This window comes from Paramormyrops kingsleyae, chromosome 1 (assembly GCF_048594095.1).
Source record: "Paramormyrops kingsleyae isolate MSU_618 chromosome 1, PKINGS_0.4, whole genome shotgun sequence".
Classification (NCBI taxonomy): Eukaryota; Metazoa; Chordata; class Actinopteri; order Osteoglossiformes; family Mormyridae; genus Paramormyrops; species Paramormyrops kingsleyae.
In genome coordinates this window covers 16152636-16173406 of record NC_132797.1, presented here as the reverse complement: position 1 = coordinate 16173406, position 20771 = coordinate 16152636, and the positions used below count along the sequence as shown (strand labels likewise).

Genomic DNA, 20771 nt, shown 5'->3' with positions numbered 1-20771 from the left:
GAAGCACACTCCCCAAATCGTCCCCCTCAGCGGTGACAGTACGGCTGACAATGCTGTCTGAATCGGAGGCGGTGCTTTGATAATTTCAAGCCGCCCCCCCCCCCCCCCCGCAAACCAGGCTGAGATTTATTTAATCCGGCCCAAAGAGGCAACCCGCTGCCGCCTGAGGACCTGGCTGGAGAGACACCGCTGAGACCCCCCCCCGGCCCGGACCATGAACAGCCCACGCTTTGATCTCTCTGTTAAATATTAAGCCAACAAGAGCTCTGTCTGAATCCATCATGAGCGATTACAGCGTCTGACACGTCGGCTAATTTGTAACCCGCCTCGTTTCATTTTTAATTAACTGGAGAGGAACCTTGGGCTGGGATTCCGGGGCCGGGTGCTTTACGTGGAGCATTAGCTGCAGCTGGAGTGATGGTGCGCTGGTTATCATCTTACGCCCCCAAAAGACATCAGCGGGCACCAGATCACTGCGAGGAGACGCCTCCATGCTTACAGACATTGTCCATGAAACTCAGTAATCGCAGCAGGTGGAGTCAGTTACCCAGAGGCATATACAGGGGGGCAGGGTCACAGTCCCCAGCAGAAAGCTGATTGCCCCCCCGGAGTGCCCCCTCCCCTGTCACTCATAAATACAAAACATTTCATTGGCTATCAAGGTCTCCGCATGAATTATGAACAGTCTTAAAAAATCCTAGAATCCTCCGTGCAATTCCCTAACGGGATTAATGACACGCTCCCACGTCACATTCTAGTCAGGTGGTACCTTCATTAGACCCAGGCAGCTTTCTGAGGACCCATTCAAGGAACAATTAAGAGAGGTTGGTGATGGAAAATGACTCATCTAATGTCAAGCAGACTTCTTCAGGTCATGGACCAAGTCAAAGGTTCAAAGTGGATCATCGTTGCGTCAATTACACCCCCCCCCCCACGGATTAACATTCCCTTCTTTCTAATTGGAAGCTTCCTGGGAGTTCTGTGCCATGTTGTACTTAACATTCAGCTCACATGCTACTTCCCAAAGCAGTGTCACTTACACACAGAGGGAGAGATACTGTTACACTGATGCACGGCGGAGCACGCTCAGCCTTCCTGCTCATCAGCTACCTCCCTGATCTATGCTGCCCCACAAATGCGAAACACAGTGACTACACTGACACTGAAACTGACACTGAAACTGAGAAAAAGCACCTTTAAGTTTTCAGACTGCATGTGCACACTGTCAGAAAAAAAGTACCATTTCATTCCTTTGTCACTGAGGTTCTACCCTCAAGGGTCTGCCAGTTATATCCTTAGCTGCAGGTAAAAGTACCTTTTAAGGTACAAAAATGCACCCTGAGGAACCCTTTCTTTTGTCACTCTATGTGTGTTTTTAGGCTGCACACATAAGTGTAGTAGATAGTGTTTTCTGCATAACTGAGCATATTCTGTCATGAAATTTGGTCACAAGATATTTTACATATATTGAGGCATTTTATAAATAATACAGTTATTTTGTCACAAGATAAATCAGAGCCTAAGAGACCCAATTTGGTCATAAGAGTTTGGATAAAAATACACAGTTACGGTGTTTGGTCTTTGTATAGCGCAGTGATTTCCCCCACATGCCAGGTCTGAAGCTTGTTTTCCAGTGAAGCGTCTCAAGGGCCTGGAGTGCAGTGAGGCAGGACATAATACTGCATAGAAATGAGACGATCACTGCGTTTCAGGGACAATGACTGAGCCAGAGGCCCACTGACTACTGGACGGAGGAGAAGAGACCGAGTAAATAAAGAAGGGTCAAAGGGGAGGAAGAGGGAGGAGGAGGAGGAGAGCGAAAGGAGGAGAGCGAGGAGCATTACGAGGGTTGTGTGGAGCGGATTTCTGGGATTTGGAGGCCTGAGTCCTGGAATGGTCGGGATGGTAGGTGTTATAGTGTTGGTAGGGGAGGAAGCTGCTGTTGCTGCTGTTGCCGCCGGATTCCCAGGGAAGCGGCCGGTTGCTGCGCTGCACCTTGACTGTCCACCAGGGGGGGCCGGGGGGACGAAGGACAACAGTGCGCGTCACACACAACATAACGAGAAAATGCACGGATGACAGAGAAGCAAAAAAAAAAGAGAGAGACAAGAAGTGGACAAGCAAAAGAAAGAAGCGTCAAAAAGAAAGGAAAAAAAACACGGAGAGGTAACTACATGAAACCAGGTAACCATGGTAATAGTCAGTAACCTCTGCTTAACCTCTGCTTAACTGGGCAATAACCACCTCAACGGTCACTAAAAATAATGTGTATTTGACAGTGGGGGTGTCATTAGGATCAGGGTGGCTAACGCTAACGTGGCTAATGTGGAAAATTTTACGGGCAGCTGTTGCCTTCTCAGTAACTGGGGCAGATGGCTGCAAATGAAAGTGCTGCTTTCAACGTCCTCAGTTTGGGTTTGGCTGCGACACAGCCTGGGAAGGGCAAGGAGGTGTGGGTGTCCGCGGATTTGGGCGAGGGGGCTAGTTTAGGGGAATTTATGTAGCAGACTTGGAAGCAGGACTGTGAGCATGTGTGACTGTACTCCCGTATGTGTGTGTGTGTATACGCTTCCGGATTGCCCATTACTGCTAAAAACACCCAGAAGAACATCATCATCACCATCATCATAACCTCCGGCCATTTGGGAAAGCGAGGCTGCACCCCCACCCCCCACCCCATAACGGCAAAGCCGGCTGCTTGGGAGAAGCTCTCAGCAGCTCCATGTACAGGCCATGATGTTCCCTGAAATTAACAGAGGCACTTCCTCCGCAAAGCCCGCCCTTCCCTCCCCCACAGAGGCACGCTGGGTTATATCCTCGGCGCGGAGGGGGGGGTGAGTCCCGGCTCACCGTGCTCCAGGCCCTTGAGGGCCAGCCGCGTCTGGTGATGAGGCAGGATCTCCATCTTGACGTGCTCGCAGGCGCTGGCCAGTAGCTGGTTGGCCTCTGCCAGTGTGCAGTACTCCATGCTGGTGCCGTCAACCGACAGGATGTGGTCGCCCGCATGCAGCGCCCCACACCTGCAGGGGGCAGCAGTGTCACTCTCGCGCTCTCACAAACAAGCCTCTGTTGTTCATGACGGAAAGAAACTTATCCCTGTTTACTTTTGATGGAAAAATAATACTGGCTCATTAGCAACTACCCGCCGATAAAAGACACGGCGATCTCGCCTATTTCACGGGCATCAGGGCAAGATGGAATATTGAATTTCTATAACGCTTACGATGCATTATCTGTTTATTAATAAAGAAATAAAAAGATGATACAGAATTTAATGGAATGAAATTCTCATGGACATTTGTGATGCTGTCAGCAAGGTGTCATTAAGCTGGCTGTGGCCCCGACCCCTGTCTGGGGGGGGGGGGTTATGGGGGGGGGGGGGGGGGTGTCGGCCGATTACCTGTCAGCAATGCTGGCGGGCTTCACCTTGTCGATGACGATGACCTGCTTGTTACAGTACATAGAGGTAGATAGAGCTACTCCCAGGCTGGAACCTGGGGATTTGGCCACTTCCACCAGCAGGGGGCCTGAGGCTGTGGCCACAGAATCTGCATGAAAGAAGCAGGAGACAGAAGCTTCCTCAACGCAGAACATCCACAGGGTCAGACAGACTCGCAGCCCCTGTTACTGCAAGAGGCCCCTAAAATCTGGCCAGACGTGGTGGGATTTTCATACTGCTCTTGCAGTATGGGGCTGTTTTGAGTCTGCATCCTGTCCCAGGAGGAACAGGGCACATAGGATCATTTAGAGCATTGGTCACTTGCCAACCCTGAAATGCCACTGTATCCAGACTGCATGATAGATCCCCTCCCCCCACTGGTAAATTTTGCCATTAACCCCATCGCGGTCAGCATGTTTTGTTTCGAGCACTGTGGACCTTGGCTTTGTGTTGCTGTTGGAATTTGGCCTTCAGGGAGAAACCGTTTGTGACCCCTGATTTAGACACATCAATTCTGCCAAACACATGTTCTGTGGACTGCAGGAGGAAATCGGTGTACCCATTCATACACTCAGAGCTGGGGATGGGATTCGAACCCACAGCCTGGAGGGCGAGGATACAGCTCCGCCCTGTCCTGTAATTATGCATGAGCAGTGTAAACGTGTGCGACTGGTCTGGCACCCAGCACCACATACACTGTACAAAGCAGAATTAATAGCTATACAACCAGTGCCTGCTGAGGAACACGGATGTAAACTGCCCCAGTGAAGCAAATTCCTGCCTTGGCATCAAGCATCAAACCCTGCAGTGACGCCTTCCAGGGTGGGAGCATTTTTCATGTGCCTGCTGCAAAATGAATCAATTGCTAACATTATGTTTGCGGGCGGCGTACAGTTCAGTGAGTCAGGAATCTGTTCTCATGCCCAGAAGGTTGTGGGTTCGAATCCAGTGTCATGTCGCCGTTGGACCCTTGAGCAAGGCCCTTAACCCCAGTCACTGCTCTCTGATCCTCATCTGCACGTTACTTCGGATAAAAAAAAAAAATCTGCGAAATAAATGTGATGTTATGTCCCTGAGATGTGCCTGGTTGTTTTCTGTACTGCTGAAAATCTGTTAATGTGCAGGAAAAAGGCCAAGGTTAAAACTAAAATCAACAGCTCACTGCATTGGCAGATGCAGGTGTCCAGGTAATGGAGGAACAGGTGGGTCTGGATGAGGGGTTGGAGGGGCACAAAGATCCACAACATTCCCACAATCCCCCACACCCCTTCCTAGCAGATGGTCAGCCGGGGACTACCCTTCCGGCCACCCGCACATACGTCAATAGGATCATGAAAGATGGATGGGGCTGGCATTAATAATTCATAGCAGGGGATGTTCCCGCTGTAAAGACTTTGTTGTGGTTAATGGGAGGGGGTGTGATTCAGACTTTTCTGGCCCACGGGTGTCTGGAAGCCGCACAGTCCAGCCACCATCAGCACTGAGAGCAGCAGCCGGTGTCTCTCTCCCGTTTATCGAGCTAGTCCCTGAGTTCTGAGCATCTATATCTCACAGGAACTGTGACGACATGTTGCCGTGGGGACTGCCTGCTGTCAGCGGCTCCCATTCCGCCATTACAGACTGAGGGCACGGCTGGGTTCAAACACTGACTGGCAAACCAGTCCTGAGGATCACTGCTGGTTGCGGGCCCTGATGATGTGACTAGAGCCTCAATCAATCAGGTGACCCCCTCCAAGGGTCTATTAAATTGGCAGCTGTTCAGGGGGGCTCTCCACCCCAGCAGGGGAAGGTACAACCTTCCAGGTCGGAGCTCACAAAAAAAAAAAAAAAATCAAAAAACTCAGCACAGTTGTCCTTGTGTGCTCAGTGTCCCCGAGGGACTCTGAAGGTCGTGCGGGGAAGGGAGAGAAGTTTAAAGTCATTATCCCAGTAACACAGTCACCTAGGAAAGTTAAATGAAACCACGGAGTTTGTGCGCCGTTCACCAGCTGGCTGCGATAAGCGCAGAGACACCACGGTCAGCTGGCCTGTGATGTCGCCCCCCTGAGGCCCGATGGAGAAGCTGCATGCCGCCAGCTCAGTACACATCCCCTACTCCATTTCAGGCAGCAGAATCACTGTGCAATTTCACAAGTGGTATCGGCAGCTGTCCAAAATGTTCCAACATCAAAAATCGTCTAAGTACATCTGTGTACTTCTACATTTTTCACACGGACGTTAAAGGTCTAGAAGTGCTGAGAAAGGGAATATTCTAGCATTTCCTGATACAGCAGGGGCTGATGGGAGCTAGAGAATTATCAGTGCTCCCCAGTAAAGCATGCGGCTCTGAGCCAGCAACACAGTCGTCTATATCTATATTAATACTACCTTCATGATTTTGCCTGTTTAGCATTGACCACACTGTCAGTAAATCATTCTGAGACAGATAAATGAAGCTGAGCACCGACTGCGCTGCTGCGGGGGGAGGGGGGAGGGCAAAAAGGCTCTCACGATGTTTACGCAATGTGAAGGCAGCATGCATCAGCAACCGTGGAGCCAGAGAGCGAGATGTGGATTCCCAGGAAAAATGTACATCAGAACTACACCTCTCCAGGATAGCTGGTAGCCATATCACAGGGGGCAGGGCAAATCTGAGATGGGCGGGACTTAGGCAGGAAATGGGAACAGAAAGGGGCATTTGAGAGGGAAGGGGATTTGGAATGATGGGTTAAAGACATTTTCATGGTGATGGGGAGATGTGGGGGATATAATGAGAACGGCAGATCTGAGGGCTGGGGTTACATCAAACAAGGGAGGGTTCGCTACCGGAACAGTAACGTCTCCCAGACAGACTCACCCATGACGGACACGTCGTACTCGATGAGCAGCGTGGCCTCCTGCCCGCACTGCTTCAGGATGCTCATGGCCTCGGCGTGGGAGGTGCCATGCAGCCTGATGCCATCAATGCTCAGTAGCCGGTCCCCAGCCTTGATGGTGCCTTCCCTGAGGGGGGGGCGGGGAGGAGGCCACAGAGATCACAGTGCGGCCAGCAGAGGGCAGCATGGGGCAGTCAGAAACCCCGGTTACTTAAGAAACCTTTAAAGCATTATGCACTCGGCTGTGGGCAGAGGCCAACATGAACACACACAGAACTGAGGGGGAAAAAATGTTAATTTCATACAAAGGATGAGGAGTGTGTTAATTTGGAGCAGAGCTCAGAGACTGAGAGACGCGGGTCAAATTACTGGCGGGTGAGCGACAGGAATTTTTCTTCAGGGGGAGATGAAATTAGCATAGCAGAAAATTAATATTAATAGGACTGAGAGGAACAGAATGAGAGAGCCATTCAGTGAGCCACAGGGAGGAAAAATATCACAGAGATTCACCGGCGATTCTTAGGTGTGAAATAATTAAGGAATTGGTCATTTATCACAGGAATATTGTCATACGGTCTGTCACTGATCCATCACATGAGAAAACTCACTGCAGAAAAATACCGTAGTACCCGCAGTGAAATGGGTTGTACACTAATAAGGACATATTTGTGCATAATTTACAGTAATCAATGCTAATTAAACAGTGCCCATTTGTAAATCGATGTTTAGAACACGCTGATTAAAGATGGGGGCTGTCAGGCCAGGGGGGTGCGGAACCAAGGTCATGCTGGAGCCAAGGACTCACCTGTCAGCCGGGCCGCCGGGCCGGACGGTCGTTATGACAACTGGGCGAGACTTGTTCCTGTCCTCGTGGGAACCCCCTGTGGGCATAAAAAGATAGTGGGCACTGCCAGCGGAGAGACAACAACGGGCATCACCACAGGACGAAGCCTTTATAGCAATGGATCAGAGGCCAAAGGTCACAGCAATATATCCATTATCATCTTTACGGAGAAGACGACAGCTGCATCCTCCTCCTGTTCAAACTGAACCTCAAAACCATTCTCCATCACGTTAAATAAAGTCATTCTCCTCCTCAGAGCCTGTACCAGCATGTGTGTGGCTTGCGTGTCCACCTACCTCGTATGACGAATCCAAACGTGTTGCCTTCTTTGTGCAGCGTCACCTCCACGGTCTTGAACATCACCCCAGACCCCTGCACAGCTGGGGGGGTGGTTGGGTGACAGGGAGCCATATCAGAGACGGGTGAGATCAGGTTCGAGAGGAACTTAAACACATATGTGGGGCTCCGATAAGCCGAGAGCCATCGCGCAGATGGTAATTATGAGTTAAGGGAGTGGCACACCGCTGACAGCGATCACAGATGCCCTTTGAGGGGGTTAATTAAGGCTGCCTCCACACTGCGGCCGAACCTGCCGGCCTGGAGAGGACCCTGGAAGGTGCCGTGCCCCTAGCCGCTGCCACTTGGTTTAGGAGAACTGGGGAGCGTGTTTCGCTGCCGGCAGTGACGATGAGCAGACGCCAGAGCCCAGCTCTGCTTCCAGACCACGTATGGCGTCTTATTAAATGTCAACGGGAGCCGCAGAGGCATTATGCAGCCGGATCAGTGGCTGTGAACCTCGCAGATCCCAAACGGACAGGAAGGGCGGCGCTCTGGTGACACAGAGCAAATACAGCTGTGCCTGAAGCTATCGATAGAGGTGCGATGTTTCCGTCACTGTCGTTCCAGAGTGTAAGAGGAACACGGAACCGAACTGAAACGACCTACAAGAAAGAGCTCGCCACGCTGGCCGCAGATGCATAAACGGCCAAGATACAGCCACAAAATTATTTTTCTGGGTCGAAGGAAAATTTACTTCCTTCTTCATGGCAGAAAGACCTCATTGAGTTCTGCAGAGTTTATGATGAATGTAAAAAGAAATTGGTTTTCATTGGTTCCAGAGTCATGGGGCCACTTTCTTATGACTATCATACAGGAAGAATAACAGATCATCTGGGGTGGGTTGGGGGGGGGGGCTTCTGGCAGATAGAGCAGCTTACAGACAGGAGGCAGCTCGTACTCCACCTCCAGGACCACGCGCTCCCCCACGTTCTTCAGCAGGCTGATGATCTCGTCATGCCGGAACTTGGTCAGGTTGATCCCATTGACGGACTTGATGTAGTCGCCCACGCTCAGCTGGTCGCTCCTGGGGCCGGGGGGGGGAGCGTAGCAGGGGAGGGGTGGGGCGTGTGGGGGGGGGGGGAGGAATGGGGAAAGCCACATCATACTCCTGACAATGCTGTAATTAAATTTTAAGGGGGGGTGTAGTGGTTAAGCATTCACTAAAGGCTTTTGTTCCGGTGAAGAGCTTTGCTGTACCAAACTACTTTAGTGATTATTTTTCACTACTTTTACCGCAGCGAAATCACATCTTGTGTCTCAGGTGTGACACAATAAGCCGAGAGAGCTTCTCTCTGGATGAGAGGCGCTGTGAGGAAGTCCCTTTGTGCTGAGCCCGAACACCACACACCGAACACCGCACACCATCCCCCGGCGGGAGCCTGCTTTACGCTTCTGGCCTGCAAGCACTTCACCCCGACTGCCTGTATAAAAGGCTTATTTCACTAACAGCACGTAAAGAAAACATGAGAAAGGGTTACAGAAAGTGGCATCGACGTACATGTGTACATGTGGCTGAAAACTCCTCAGGAGATCATGCTGCATGAAAAGGAGGGTCCTGTCACAGGTGTGTCACTGCTTTGTGGAAGATCTCCGTCTGATCACAGGCACTGCTGACATGCAGACCTTCACATACAATATTCCCCCAAATAAGTAACATGAAAGTCTGCAGCATCTCCGATGACTGGAGCATGGAGAATGTAATGGTAAATGGGGTCAGAGGCCGATAGACAGACGGACAGGCAGGCAGACAGACAGACAGACAGACGGACAGGCAGACAGGCAGGCAGGCAGACAGACGGACAGGCAGGCAGACAGACGGACAGGCAGGCAGACAGACAGACAGGCAGGCAGACAGACAGACAGACAGGCAGACAGACAGACAGACAGACAGACAGGCAGGCAGGCAGGCAGGCAGGCTGGCGGACGGACGGACGGACGGACGGACAGTCCCTCAGCTGTCTAACCTTACAGCACACCCAGCACTCTCTCACATAGAGGCCGACATAGAAACACGTTCCCCGTTGTCTCTCGCTCGGGAGTCAGCTGACTCAGCTCCCATTGCATGGTTACCTGGCTGCGATGCCGCCCTGCCGCAGGTTAGACACGCGGGGCTTGCCGTCCTTGTCGATGCCCCCGGACACCGTCAGGCCCAGGGTGGTTCCCTCCTTCTTCATCAGCTCCACCACAGTGGAGCCCTTGAACTCATCTGTGGGGGGCGGGGATGACAGGGAGGGGTTAGAGGGGCGGGGCAGCACAGCCCTGATGGCAAGCGGACGTGCTCCCTCTGAGCGGAGCGCCTTCCCGTTCGGAGGAAGGCACCTTGCTCACTCCGACATGGGAACCCGCCAAATCTCCGGCATCCCCGCTGCCACATCTCCTGTGGCCTGCCGTCGCATCTCCCATGACCTCATCCTGTCAACTGGCAGAAGCCCAAGTGGGCCAGTTAGCCAAAGGGCAGTGACCCCCCCCCCCCCCCGACCCGCTGGTGCTAGAGGACAGCAGCGATGAACAGGCTGTGTGTGGAGATCCTCCGCATGGAGGGCTTCAGCTGTGAAATTCCTGATCCCGCTTAGCATGTGAGGTCACAGACAAAACCAGCACAGAGCCATGAACATTACCACCAGCCTAATACCCCCCCCTCCCCCATGAGCCATCGCCACAGATTATCTGCCTTCTGTACAACAAGAAGCCTCCTATTTCTTATTAATTCTCCACCTGAACAGAGGATCAGTTAAGCGACTGCTTGTTAACCATAATTATTACAAGTCATCCACTCACAAATTCTCCTAGTGACTATGGTACAGATACCATCACCCATCAAGCATAGCCTGCTGGGTTCCGTGATGGACGGCTCTGCCTTGCTTGTCTTAGCCTGTGACAGTGTTTCTTTTCTTTCCTCTGAATAACAGTTTGCCTCAAGCCCCTCCATTAACAGAATGGAGAATGATTCACAGTGCAGAATGATAATTAGTGCAGAGTCACAACATGGCGGAGTTTGGGAAGTGATATTCGGCAGGCGGTGTTTGGGAAATGCCTCTGTTAAACTACAGCGTGTGAGAATGCGGGAGTTTTGCCCCCCCCCAAAGACACAACAGTTCATGTCACTCTCCAGCCAAGACCGCGTGGTGCTCCAGGCAACAGCCATCTCATAATGGCAGCCGGGACAGAACCCAGCGGCACAGAGCCACTTTATGAGGGGTTTATATATACATGTGGACGCGGAGCATCGCAGACAGAGCATACTCTAGGCAGGGGCAAACTCATCTTTGCTGGGACGCTCGCGGATCTCGGTGCCCCAAATGAGGGCCTGCTCATCATGGTCCAGATGGCCGGGCTGGTTGTAATGCTCTGCCGGTGATCACTTAGGTGACCCGCAAGTCACCCCAAACACACACATTATATATTTCAGTTCGTGTCATAAATGTGACTGTGACAAGTATGATAAGAAAGCACCTGCCACTCAAAGACCAACAACCAATAGGGAACATGAGAGGCTCCACCCACTGATGATCAGGGGGGTGTGCCAGGTCCCGCCCACTCCTCCACAGAAGAACAGGCTGACAATTTAATCCCGTTACGTTCGCTGCGCTCGTAACAGCCGACGTGGTTCCAGAGCCCTGCAGTGCTGCTCCTCTGTCGCCAAGGCGACACTACCCATAATATTCCTCGCTGCCGATCCATTCCTGTCACACGGCCAAAACTCAGAGCAGGTTGCGTGGATCTGGCTGGTAACACCCCAGGGCCGACATACCCCATTAGGGATGGGGGGGGGGGGGGGTGGGGGGGATACGACTATGGACAGGAACAACCCAAGATCAAGGTGCGACTTTAGGGTGGAGGCATCATTTAACAGCAGCCTCTCTCACAGCCCCTAATGAACATCACTAAATAAGACATTAAGATCATAAGGGGGAGAAACATATATTAAAAAACATTTTCAGCCATTTATTGCATGGCACTCCACTGGCAGCCGGCAGCGGAGTGGGAGGGGCTTACTTAGGATTCAGTTCACACACTCAGGCCCTGGGAAATCATCTTTTTTATTCGATTGAGCCTAAATACAGCTTTCAGAAGCGATGGTTATACAGCACAGCTGCTTGCATGAAGCCCTGGGAAAGACGACTACACCATAATGCCTCTGCTGGAGCGTGTTCTGATATAACAGATTATCGGGTTAATCGAAGACACCCTCGGTTTAAGTTGAAAAGGCAACCATTTACTGTTTCTGGTTAACATTCACAGTACAGTCCCGTTGGCCCTAGGTATGGATCTCCAACAAGCACTGTACAAAAAGAACAGCGGATTTATTCAGAAACCGATCCCCCAAGCCGTTTTTGCCTCGTCCTGAACAGCCTTGTAAATCCAGTCATATGAAGGAATTTTAGACTCAGAATGAACTTGGAAGAGGCTGCAGATCAATGCAGGGGGTGTCACCCTCACCAGGGGGCGCTGTGCTGACACGGCGAGACGGGCTGTTTAACTTGAACACCCAGTGAGAACAGAAGCACAAGGCTGCGGCAGGGCTGCTGCTCACGCTGGACCAAACCCAAGATGTCAGCGCCAGTATGATAGAGGTTTTATCGCGACTGTGGAAAAGCAGACGGCTGGTTTTGTGATTGTATAGGCCTAGATCCTGGCATTTTAGTGGGCACAGATTTGAAGGAAATGACCCGAAAGCTAATTTCGGAAAAACAAACTCTGTGATTATATGAATAATCCCCTCTTTCTGGATTTGAGGTGGGCTGGAGATAATTCCATGCACTGATGCGAGGATGCCGGCAAAATCGAGTGATCGTAGTATGTGAGAACACCGTGTGTGTGTCTGATGCGTCTCAGAAACGCAGAACACATCCGAACAAAAGCGGAAATGCTCGTTCCGGGAAACAAAGCGGATCTGAGAGCAGCGGAGGCGGATTCCTCACTAGTGCGAGTGTCTCTGAGTGGCGGGGGAAATAGATCTTCTTCAAGGGAGGGGGTCGGGCATATCGTTCGGAGGTAAACATGACAGACGGTCAATAGCGTAAAATCGCTCTGTCGAGAAGGACAAATTGAAGTTCTGCTCACAGTTTATCACCAAAACGGGGGGGAGGGGGGGGGGGTCCTGTCAGAATGGCCGACTTGTAATTATTGCTAAAACAATTAATTCGCTTCTCGAGCAGATTGCAGTAATGTGATTAATAAGCTATGCGTCGGCAAATGTGAGGTGCGGTTCCTAAAATCTTTATCTCCAATAATGAAGGAAAAATAACGAAAATACTTTGATCTTATCTAATTAAGGACTGACACGTCCGGCAACTCATTTAGATGGCAACATAGAATGCTGTTTAATGTGCAATGCCTGCTCCACGCTGAGCTAGACTTGGTGGCTTCCATGCAGTTACACACTCGTACAGAATTGTCCCCTTCATCTCCCTCTGAAAGATCTCACTGCGATGGAGTCATCACTTCACATTCTGCCCAGAAACCACACAATGATCCTTCACACCGCCTCAGACTGCCGAAATAACGACACCATTACATTTGCTGTTCTTCAAGCAGATGAAACAGAGGTATCATTGAAACGCCGACAAAGCACTGCAGCTGAACATCTATGCTTCTGAACTGGGCTAAAATAAGGAAAATTTGAAGAAACTCAGAGAGGAGGAGCTGAGAGCTGCATAAACTACAGCCAGCCCTAACCCAGCGCTGCAACCCAGAGACAACATCCAGGGCCCTAGAGCAAGTGCCCAGTGTGTCACCTTAATGCCGCGCAGGTGAAACAATATTACTACAAAACTCAATTATGCAGGAGGACACGCCGCTGAAAAGACATTAAGTTCATTTTGTTCATGCTCCGAGAGAAAACTGCATTAACGTGTCTCCAGCGGAGAGTGTCCCATTTGTTTCCTAAAACCTTTCAGCCTCACATTACTGAGAAACATCTCTCCCACAATCCTGCAGCAAATGTCCAACATTTACACCACCTCAGTCATTCTCTCAAATCTGTGACCACCATCTTATCTTAATGTTAAAAGACCGGGGCCCCAAACCAGTTCCTGCTCCTCAGTTTGCCATAAACCCGTGGTATAACGAAGTGGGAAACTGCAGTCTAGGTGGCAGCACCAAGCTAGCTGGGAATCACATTAAAAAACACCAACTGTAAGGAATATTTACTAACTTTACAAGGATCTGAGCATTTCTGGAGGCCAGGCAAACCACAGGGAACCAGAGAGCATCCTGCAGGCGATGTAGGTGTTTTCCTTCAGAAAATGAATGACTGTGGCCAAGGCAGCTGCAGAGGTGCGAGAAAGCCTTAGGTCTGAAAATGGGAACAGACCCCATCCTGAGGCACAAAGGGGACTAGCGCCAGTAACATCCAAAACTGAACCCATATACACAAAATGTTCTCATATTGCCCCAAGCAAAGGGCTTGCATCCAAATACCTGTGATTTCTGCAGACTGAGTATGATTGGCTGGTGAGACAGGAAGTGTCCCACAAAGCCCCACCCACTGCACAGGAATGGGCGGGGCTTCACCTGAGCAACATTCAGAAACGTCCTCAAAATGCATGCTCTGCTTACCACATGTTCCTTATTGCCCCCATGTCAATCCTGAACATGAATTTTGTGCAAGGGAACGATGGTACGAGCAATGACGGAAAAGGTGGATCAAAGAAATTCACATGTATATGGAACAGATGCCGATTGCTTCATCTGTCATATGACTGAGGCTGACGTCATGTCTTGCAAAGTGCTGTCACTTTGTCATTGTAGTGTGGTGACAGATCTTCTCATGAGAGCACCGACAAACCATAACAACTGAGCTCCACACAGCAACCATCATGATCAAAGGCCTCTTTGAACCAGACTGTTTGAACGTCACATTCTGCACAGGCAGGTTAAATGTTCTGCTACATGTAGTATAAAGTTATAACATTTTATTTCCAGAAAAGCAGCTTCCGCAATCGTGAAATAATCACTCATCTCTTTTTCTGGTGGAAATTTATCAGCAGTCTACCAAAAATGTACAATTTATAGCCTTTAATAATCCATATTTGTGTAGCTACCTCTATCATTTGTAAAGCAAAATGATGCTTTTGGCTTAGTAAGTCCAGAGAACAGAGCAGATAAGTTAAATTCAAGTATTATTCATCACTTGCTTTGAGATTGTTTTTCTCATCATGTTATTCTATGAAATTAAATAGTGTTACAATAATGAATTGTTTAACCGAGGCTCTGTAACCAGAAATAAAAGTGACCCCAGCAACATTACCTGTTACCATTGGTCTCGTCCTGGTTCCAGGTTGTAACCAGGGGGTCAGACTGGTTTGCTTTTGTTTGGCCAGGCTCTTCTTTGGCACCAGGGAGTGGAAATCTCATATGTTAGTGGCAGTGTTATCATTCGGGTAACAGCTCTGCCAGGACCCACCTCATCAGGGTCCTGGAAGCGTAAAAATTAAACGCAGTTCTTGCGCTGTGAAATACTCGATGCCACGTGACACGGCAGTGACCGAAGCACCACCCTCGGTTATTCTAGGGCCCCCGGTTTTGATCTCTTGTTAAAAGCTCCACATAAATCACAGCGGTCCCCCCCCACGATTCTCACCCAGGACTTAGAGCCATCAGTGTCCCATCACCTCAAACGCTCACCCAGTATCATTACACAGAAAAAGAATTTGAGTTCAACTTTAGATTAAATACATTATATATTATTATACATTATATATACATTATAAATTTATAAAATTGTTTTTGTTGTATGTTTTTTTGACATTCATCTGCCTAAATTAGTCTGTTTCGCAATCTGGCTTTTGATTTGAATGGGAACAGATGCGTACAGATAAATCCACTTTTAGGCCACTACAACAGATGAGGTTACCAGTCAGGTTGTTACAACAAAATTATTAAAATAAAATTTCGGAAAGAGAGAGTCCATCCATCCATTTTCTGTAACCGTTTATTCTATTCAGAGTTGCGGGGGGTCTGGAGCCCATCCCGGAGGCCACAGGCGCATGGCACGGAACAGCCCAGGATGGGGTGCCAACCCATCGCAGTAAAGACAGAGTAATATTTGGAATTTGTTTTGGCAAAACAACAGAGCCATTGGAAACCAAGTGAAGCAGAAATGAACCAGAAAACCTGAGGAAGAACAAGCAGAGACCATAAGGAGCGTAAAAACGAGGAAGAAAAGTACAGCGCAGACGAAAGGTTTGCTGCAGGGTGAGCAGATAATCCCTGTCAGGGAGGACACTTCCAGCTACTTCAGGTTTTACAAACTACTTTAAAAGGGAAAGGCTCATATGATTGATGATGATAAATAGTTCTGTTCTTTTTGGGCTTTCACTGGTTCGTTTCCTTGATTAACATTAGTGACACATACATGATTAAAGGAGGCTGACCAATCAGCATGCAGAAAGAAGTGAAATTCAGCTCCTTTTAATTGAAATGGTAGTTTACAAATCCAGTCCAATCTTAAAGTGTCCCTCCTGACATTGATTTTCACTATTTGATGTAGCTAAGAGGTATTGGAAGAAAATATTGCATTGTTACATGTTTTAATTAATAGGCCATTACTGTTGTTAAATACTGATTTGTGTGTATGACGCGATTGTAGTCTTTTTGAGCTCCGGCAGCTGACATGGATAAGAACATCATCAAAAGGAAACAAGTACCGTACAAACACTGCAGAGAAATGTGTGTATTAATACAGGCAGGGTAACACCTTACTTGAGGGGGCACAAATAATGTAGTATTACACTATAACAACGTATTAATTAACCAGAAACTAAGTGTCAGTTGCGTACTGATCCCTTGTTTGTTCATCAGTAATCAGTCACAACAGTTCATGAATTTCATGATTTATACTTGAGTAGTAACCAAGTTACTAAGAAAATTCACAGTTCAGGATCAGAGCTCGATCCAGGCCCAGCAGAAAGAGGGACATGGACGGTGACATCTCAGGAAAGGTCGAGGCATGTTTAGGAATGCATCTCTTACTGGAGTCTCTGGTGGACAATAAGTTTGATCCCAGCCACACCATGTTTATGTGCTGCAAACGTGATTACTGTGCCCTGAACTGGGTCATGAGGAGAGATACCAGAGGGGCAGGAGTCAATACAGGAAGTGACACGTGCTTATGACCTCAACGACGTCACTGTGATGTGAAAGCGTACTTACTACACAGCGACCATCTTGCACGAATAACCATCTGCACGTTTACCCATCGAGGTGCCTGCCAGCTGAAGCGGACACCCCAGAAACAGGCATGCAGGCACACGCGTGTAGCTGTCACACGTGCAGTGAGGCCCCGAGGTGCAGTGAGGTTTTTGGAGCAGTGCTCATGTCCCGTTGGCCAGCCCAGGGGACACGTAAGCGGCCGTCACTTGATGGGAGGCGTTTCCTGCGTTCCCATTACGTCCAGCTGGATTCTATAATATGTAAGTTATCCTGCAAGCAGGGCAGTCAGCGTACAGGGTCGAGCGGTTCATCCCACCCCAGATACAGGGAGCACTGCTGCGGGTTCCAGGGCCGTGTTTGTATTGGCTTTCCTGGGACACCCTGTTCACAGCATGGTGCCTCAGCGACATACCGCCTAGTTCATCTGTAAACATGTCACTGTACCCCAGCCAGGCGGCTGTAGGAAGGCAGTTCTGTCTGTACCTCACACATGTCTCTCTCCCTTCCCTTTCCCAATCTCTTTCTCTCATCAGCTGTCACCACCCTCCCGCCTTCTGGGAGCCTTTGATGCCCCCCCTGCCCCGTGCCACCTCGTCACACGCTTTGTGAGACACTGAGAGAGACACAGAGGATCTCCGTAATCCCCTTGGAGGGTGGGGGGCTGGTTTTGGGGGGGGCAGAGCAGTGGACCTGATCAAATCCTGCCAACAGGGATGAAAGAGTCACTGCTATGCGGGGCAAGGCAGGCCAAGCAGAGGGGGAGAGGGCTGCGCCTCTGTATCCACAGGCGATGGGGAAGTTTGATTAACGACCCTGATCACCCCCCCTCCTCCCCGAGCAGCAGCCAGCATAAAACCAGCGAGGTAGGAAATCACGTCCCGATAGCACACTGTGCTGATTCTGTCTCCACAGAGATATCAGTGCATCTCAGTGAAGAAGACGAACAGCCCACATAATCCCAAAGCGCATATTTACACACATTGCCAATCCTCGGGGAAATAACAAAACAGTCGCGGTTAGAATTCAGCATCTTGGAATGGCAACTCACCTCCACCCCCTGCAGGATGGGGCTGGGAATGGAACAGATTTAAACTGAGGATGCCGTGAAACGTCTTAAGCAGAAGAGAAGGGGGAAGTAAAGACTGTACTGTAGCTGAATTTAAAACAAATTAAAAAGTGACACGACTAATATTACACTAGTATTACATTTAATCATTTAGCAAAAACATTTATCCAAAGTAACATACAACTGACAAAGCGGGGCCGCCATTCCCTGGATAATTTGGCTTAAAGTCTTGCTCAGAAGCAGCCATGGGCATTAAACCAACAACCTTCCAATCACAGGCACAGACCCCTAATCCTCAGGGGCACATATCACCCCAATAAGCTTAAGCAGAAGGCTGGACCAAAGCGCCAAGGAGCAGGACTGCAGTCACCATGATGCAGGCTTTCATCTCTGAACTCAGGCCCTTAAGACCAATAAAGTTTGCAGGGTTTGAGCAGCCGGGAGAGTTTTGCTTAAATTGGCCCCAGAGAGGCCGGCACTCAGACACTTGCCCGCTAAACGCTGGCTTTAAGCACACAGGCCAGTTTTGTGCTTCAAATATTAAAATGGTGCTTTCACGCTGATAGCATCTGATTTTCCTGAGCCAAGGACTTAATCTGAAGCACTTGGCAGAGACGTGCCGACTGCCCCGGCACCGCGAGCACTCAAGTGCAGTCAACTGCGGATGCAAGGAGTATTTCAGAACATCAGTGCTACACGAACACGGTGCGTTGCTCCTCGAATGAGATAGGACATAAATCCTACAGCAAAACAGTACCCCACACTGGTAATATGCTCAGACGTAGGTTAAAGTTAATGGTTTTACATATTTATTTAGAAAGAGAAGTTCCCCCCCCCTGAATTTTGGGGAGGACACCTTTTACATTCTCCTATATGTTGAGCGGTAACAGGAATTACGCAGGCTAATTAGCGACTGACTTAGTATAAACGCTCCCCGAGTTACAATGGTCTGTGTTATGATATTTTGACTTTGCAATAGATAAATATTTCACTTTCAGTACATCATTCAATAAATTACATGAGATATTCAACACTTTATTATAAATTAGGTTTTGTGTCAATGATTTTGCCCAGCTGTAGGCTAATGTAGGTGTTCTGAGAATGTTTAAGGTAGGCTAGGCTATGATGTCTGTCGGGTTAGGTGCACTGTATTAAAATGCATTGCTGCCTTACGCGATATTTTCACCTTACGATATGTTTACCGAATGTAAACCCGTTGTATCGTGTGGAGAGGCTGTATTTGGATTACTAAACATTCCTTTGCCTCCCCCCTGAGTCAGCCACACCACAAAAGGGCTAAAGCGTGAGACGGACCAGCTCCTGGGTGAAGATGGGGCCACTCCTCTGCTTCACCATATATTTTTAACAAGCTCTTCAATAATGTAACGTACCCCTGCATAGCGCATGAAGGCTCAGAGGGGTTTACAAACGGAAGCACATGGAGCTGCTGGCCGACCGCTCCTGTTACCGAGAATCGTTCACACAGTCCTCAAAGACTCGCTTTAGAAGCTTCACTCACAGCTCCAGCATTAGCCATTTTTAAATGTATTTTTAGTTTGGGGGGGGGGGGGCGCACTCACTTTTAAACATCTCAGTTGTCAAGTCCAAGGCATTTGATCCTAAAATCTCGTCATTGGGGGTATTTTAAGGAACCAGGCAGAAATGGGGACCTAGTTACGGCACCACAGTGGAAAGCGAGCCCGACTGTTTCCCGCCATGTCTGTGCTTGGCCCAAAACACAGTAACTCTTCAACTATAACAATAATATTTAAAGCTACTTATGATCTGGCAGGTCTTTTTGAATCTCAACATTATCCAAGACAGGAAAGATCAAGGACACCCATGTCCTCTCCGGGCCACCGTACCCGGACTGGTAATATGTGACCAAGAGCTCGAGGCCCTGTGACATCACCGCCATCACGTGTTACCCCAGCCCTTGTACTTCAGGCTTTGCCCCATGCAATTCCGCTCCCGCTCCGTCCTAACAAACTGGAGCTGTACGCAAGTGAGAAAACCACCTGAATACACCTCAAGACCCCTCAGCAGACGCCAGAAGCTGATAAGAAGTCAAGGCGAAACGTTCCGAGGCTTCCAGCTGGTTTATACCAGATTATTAATGAGGGCTGTCTACACATCGCCAGCCTCCTGCCCTCACCCATGTCGCTACACATTTAATCTTCGAGATATTGATGATCGTGCAGGACGGCACCAGGCACTCGGCTAGTTCTGCCAAGAGAGGATCTCTTAAATAAACACGTCGACTAATTTCCACACTGCAGAAACACGCTCGTCCTTCTCCACGGTGTGGCAGAACCAATCCATGAGACCGCCAGCACCCTCTCTTCCAGACATGTCGACATGCACCATGTTACAAGGGTAAAGGCCAATTGATTTCACGGACGATTTGTACGCCCTCTGATTATTAATTTGCACTTTTCATTGTTACTTACAATAATGTCCTGGTAGCTAAATCAGCTTTATTTTGAAATCAGCAGTCAGTCTGTAGCAACAACTCACTCCGTCAAGTTGACTAGCCACTGGAACTGTGGATAAAGCCAGTTATCACATCGGATCCTAAAACCCTGTATGACTGGTTGGTCCCTATTATATTAAGGTAATTGGAGAGCGATGCCGGAAACATGCGTTCAGCCCAGCTTGTGGTGGTGGTGGGGGGAGGGGGGTTCAGAAGCACAGGTCCATAGCACACACAGCCTCTGAGAGGAGGCCAACCTGCTGCCCGCAGGGAAAGAGGGGTCCCACACACAAAAGCAAGGCCTAGGGGCAGCATCAGAGGGCCTTACCTGGGATACTCTGTCTCCTGATGGCCAGCGCTCCATCCGGCGGCTTGGAGGAATTGGAGGGCTTTGAGTACGGACCCTCATCTGGGGAACACAAGGGAACTAGAGTCAGCCACGGAACCACCAGGCAATCAGGAGCTTTCGCGAAAGGACGGCAACTCAGCACACGAACGTGGCTGAACCAGGAGGCCCAACGAGGCTGACACACCACTCAAACTCTCAGGGAAGTGAGGGTAGGGGTGCAAATCTTACACGCAACATGAGAGATTTATAG

General features: G+C 49.5%; 1 protein-coding gene across 11 annotated transcripts in view; it reads right to left on the bottom strand.

Annotated features, from left to right (window-relative positions):
- The window catches only part of grip1 (glutamate receptor interacting protein 1), a 157392-nt gene that overhangs the window by 21287 nt on the left and 115334 nt on the right, over window positions 1–20771 (bottom strand). For 8 of the 11 annotated variants that reach the window (XM_023826213.2, XM_072710425.1, XM_023826182.2 and 5 more), the window contains exons 2-10: window positions 20501–20581; window positions 9548–9683; window positions 8356–8501; window positions 7435–7518; window positions 7100–7175; window positions 6276–6421; window positions 3401–3548; window positions 2851–3020; window positions 1845–2000 (exon numbers count right to left, since the gene is read on the bottom strand). In XM_023826213.2, the coding sequence (XP_023681981.1) occupies window positions 1845–2000; window positions 2851–3020; window positions 3401–3548; window positions 6276–6421; window positions 7100–7175; window positions 7435–7518; window positions 8356–8501; window positions 9548–9683; window positions 20501–20581 (1143 nt within the window). The remainder of the gene's footprint in view (window positions 1–1844; window positions 2001–2850; window positions 3021–3400; window positions 3549–6275; window positions 6422–7099; window positions 7176–7434; window positions 7519–8355; window positions 8502–9547; window positions 9684–20500; window positions 20582–20771) is intronic. The other 3 variants (XM_023826229.2, XM_023826258.2, XM_023826238.2) reach the window with 2 other exon arrangements.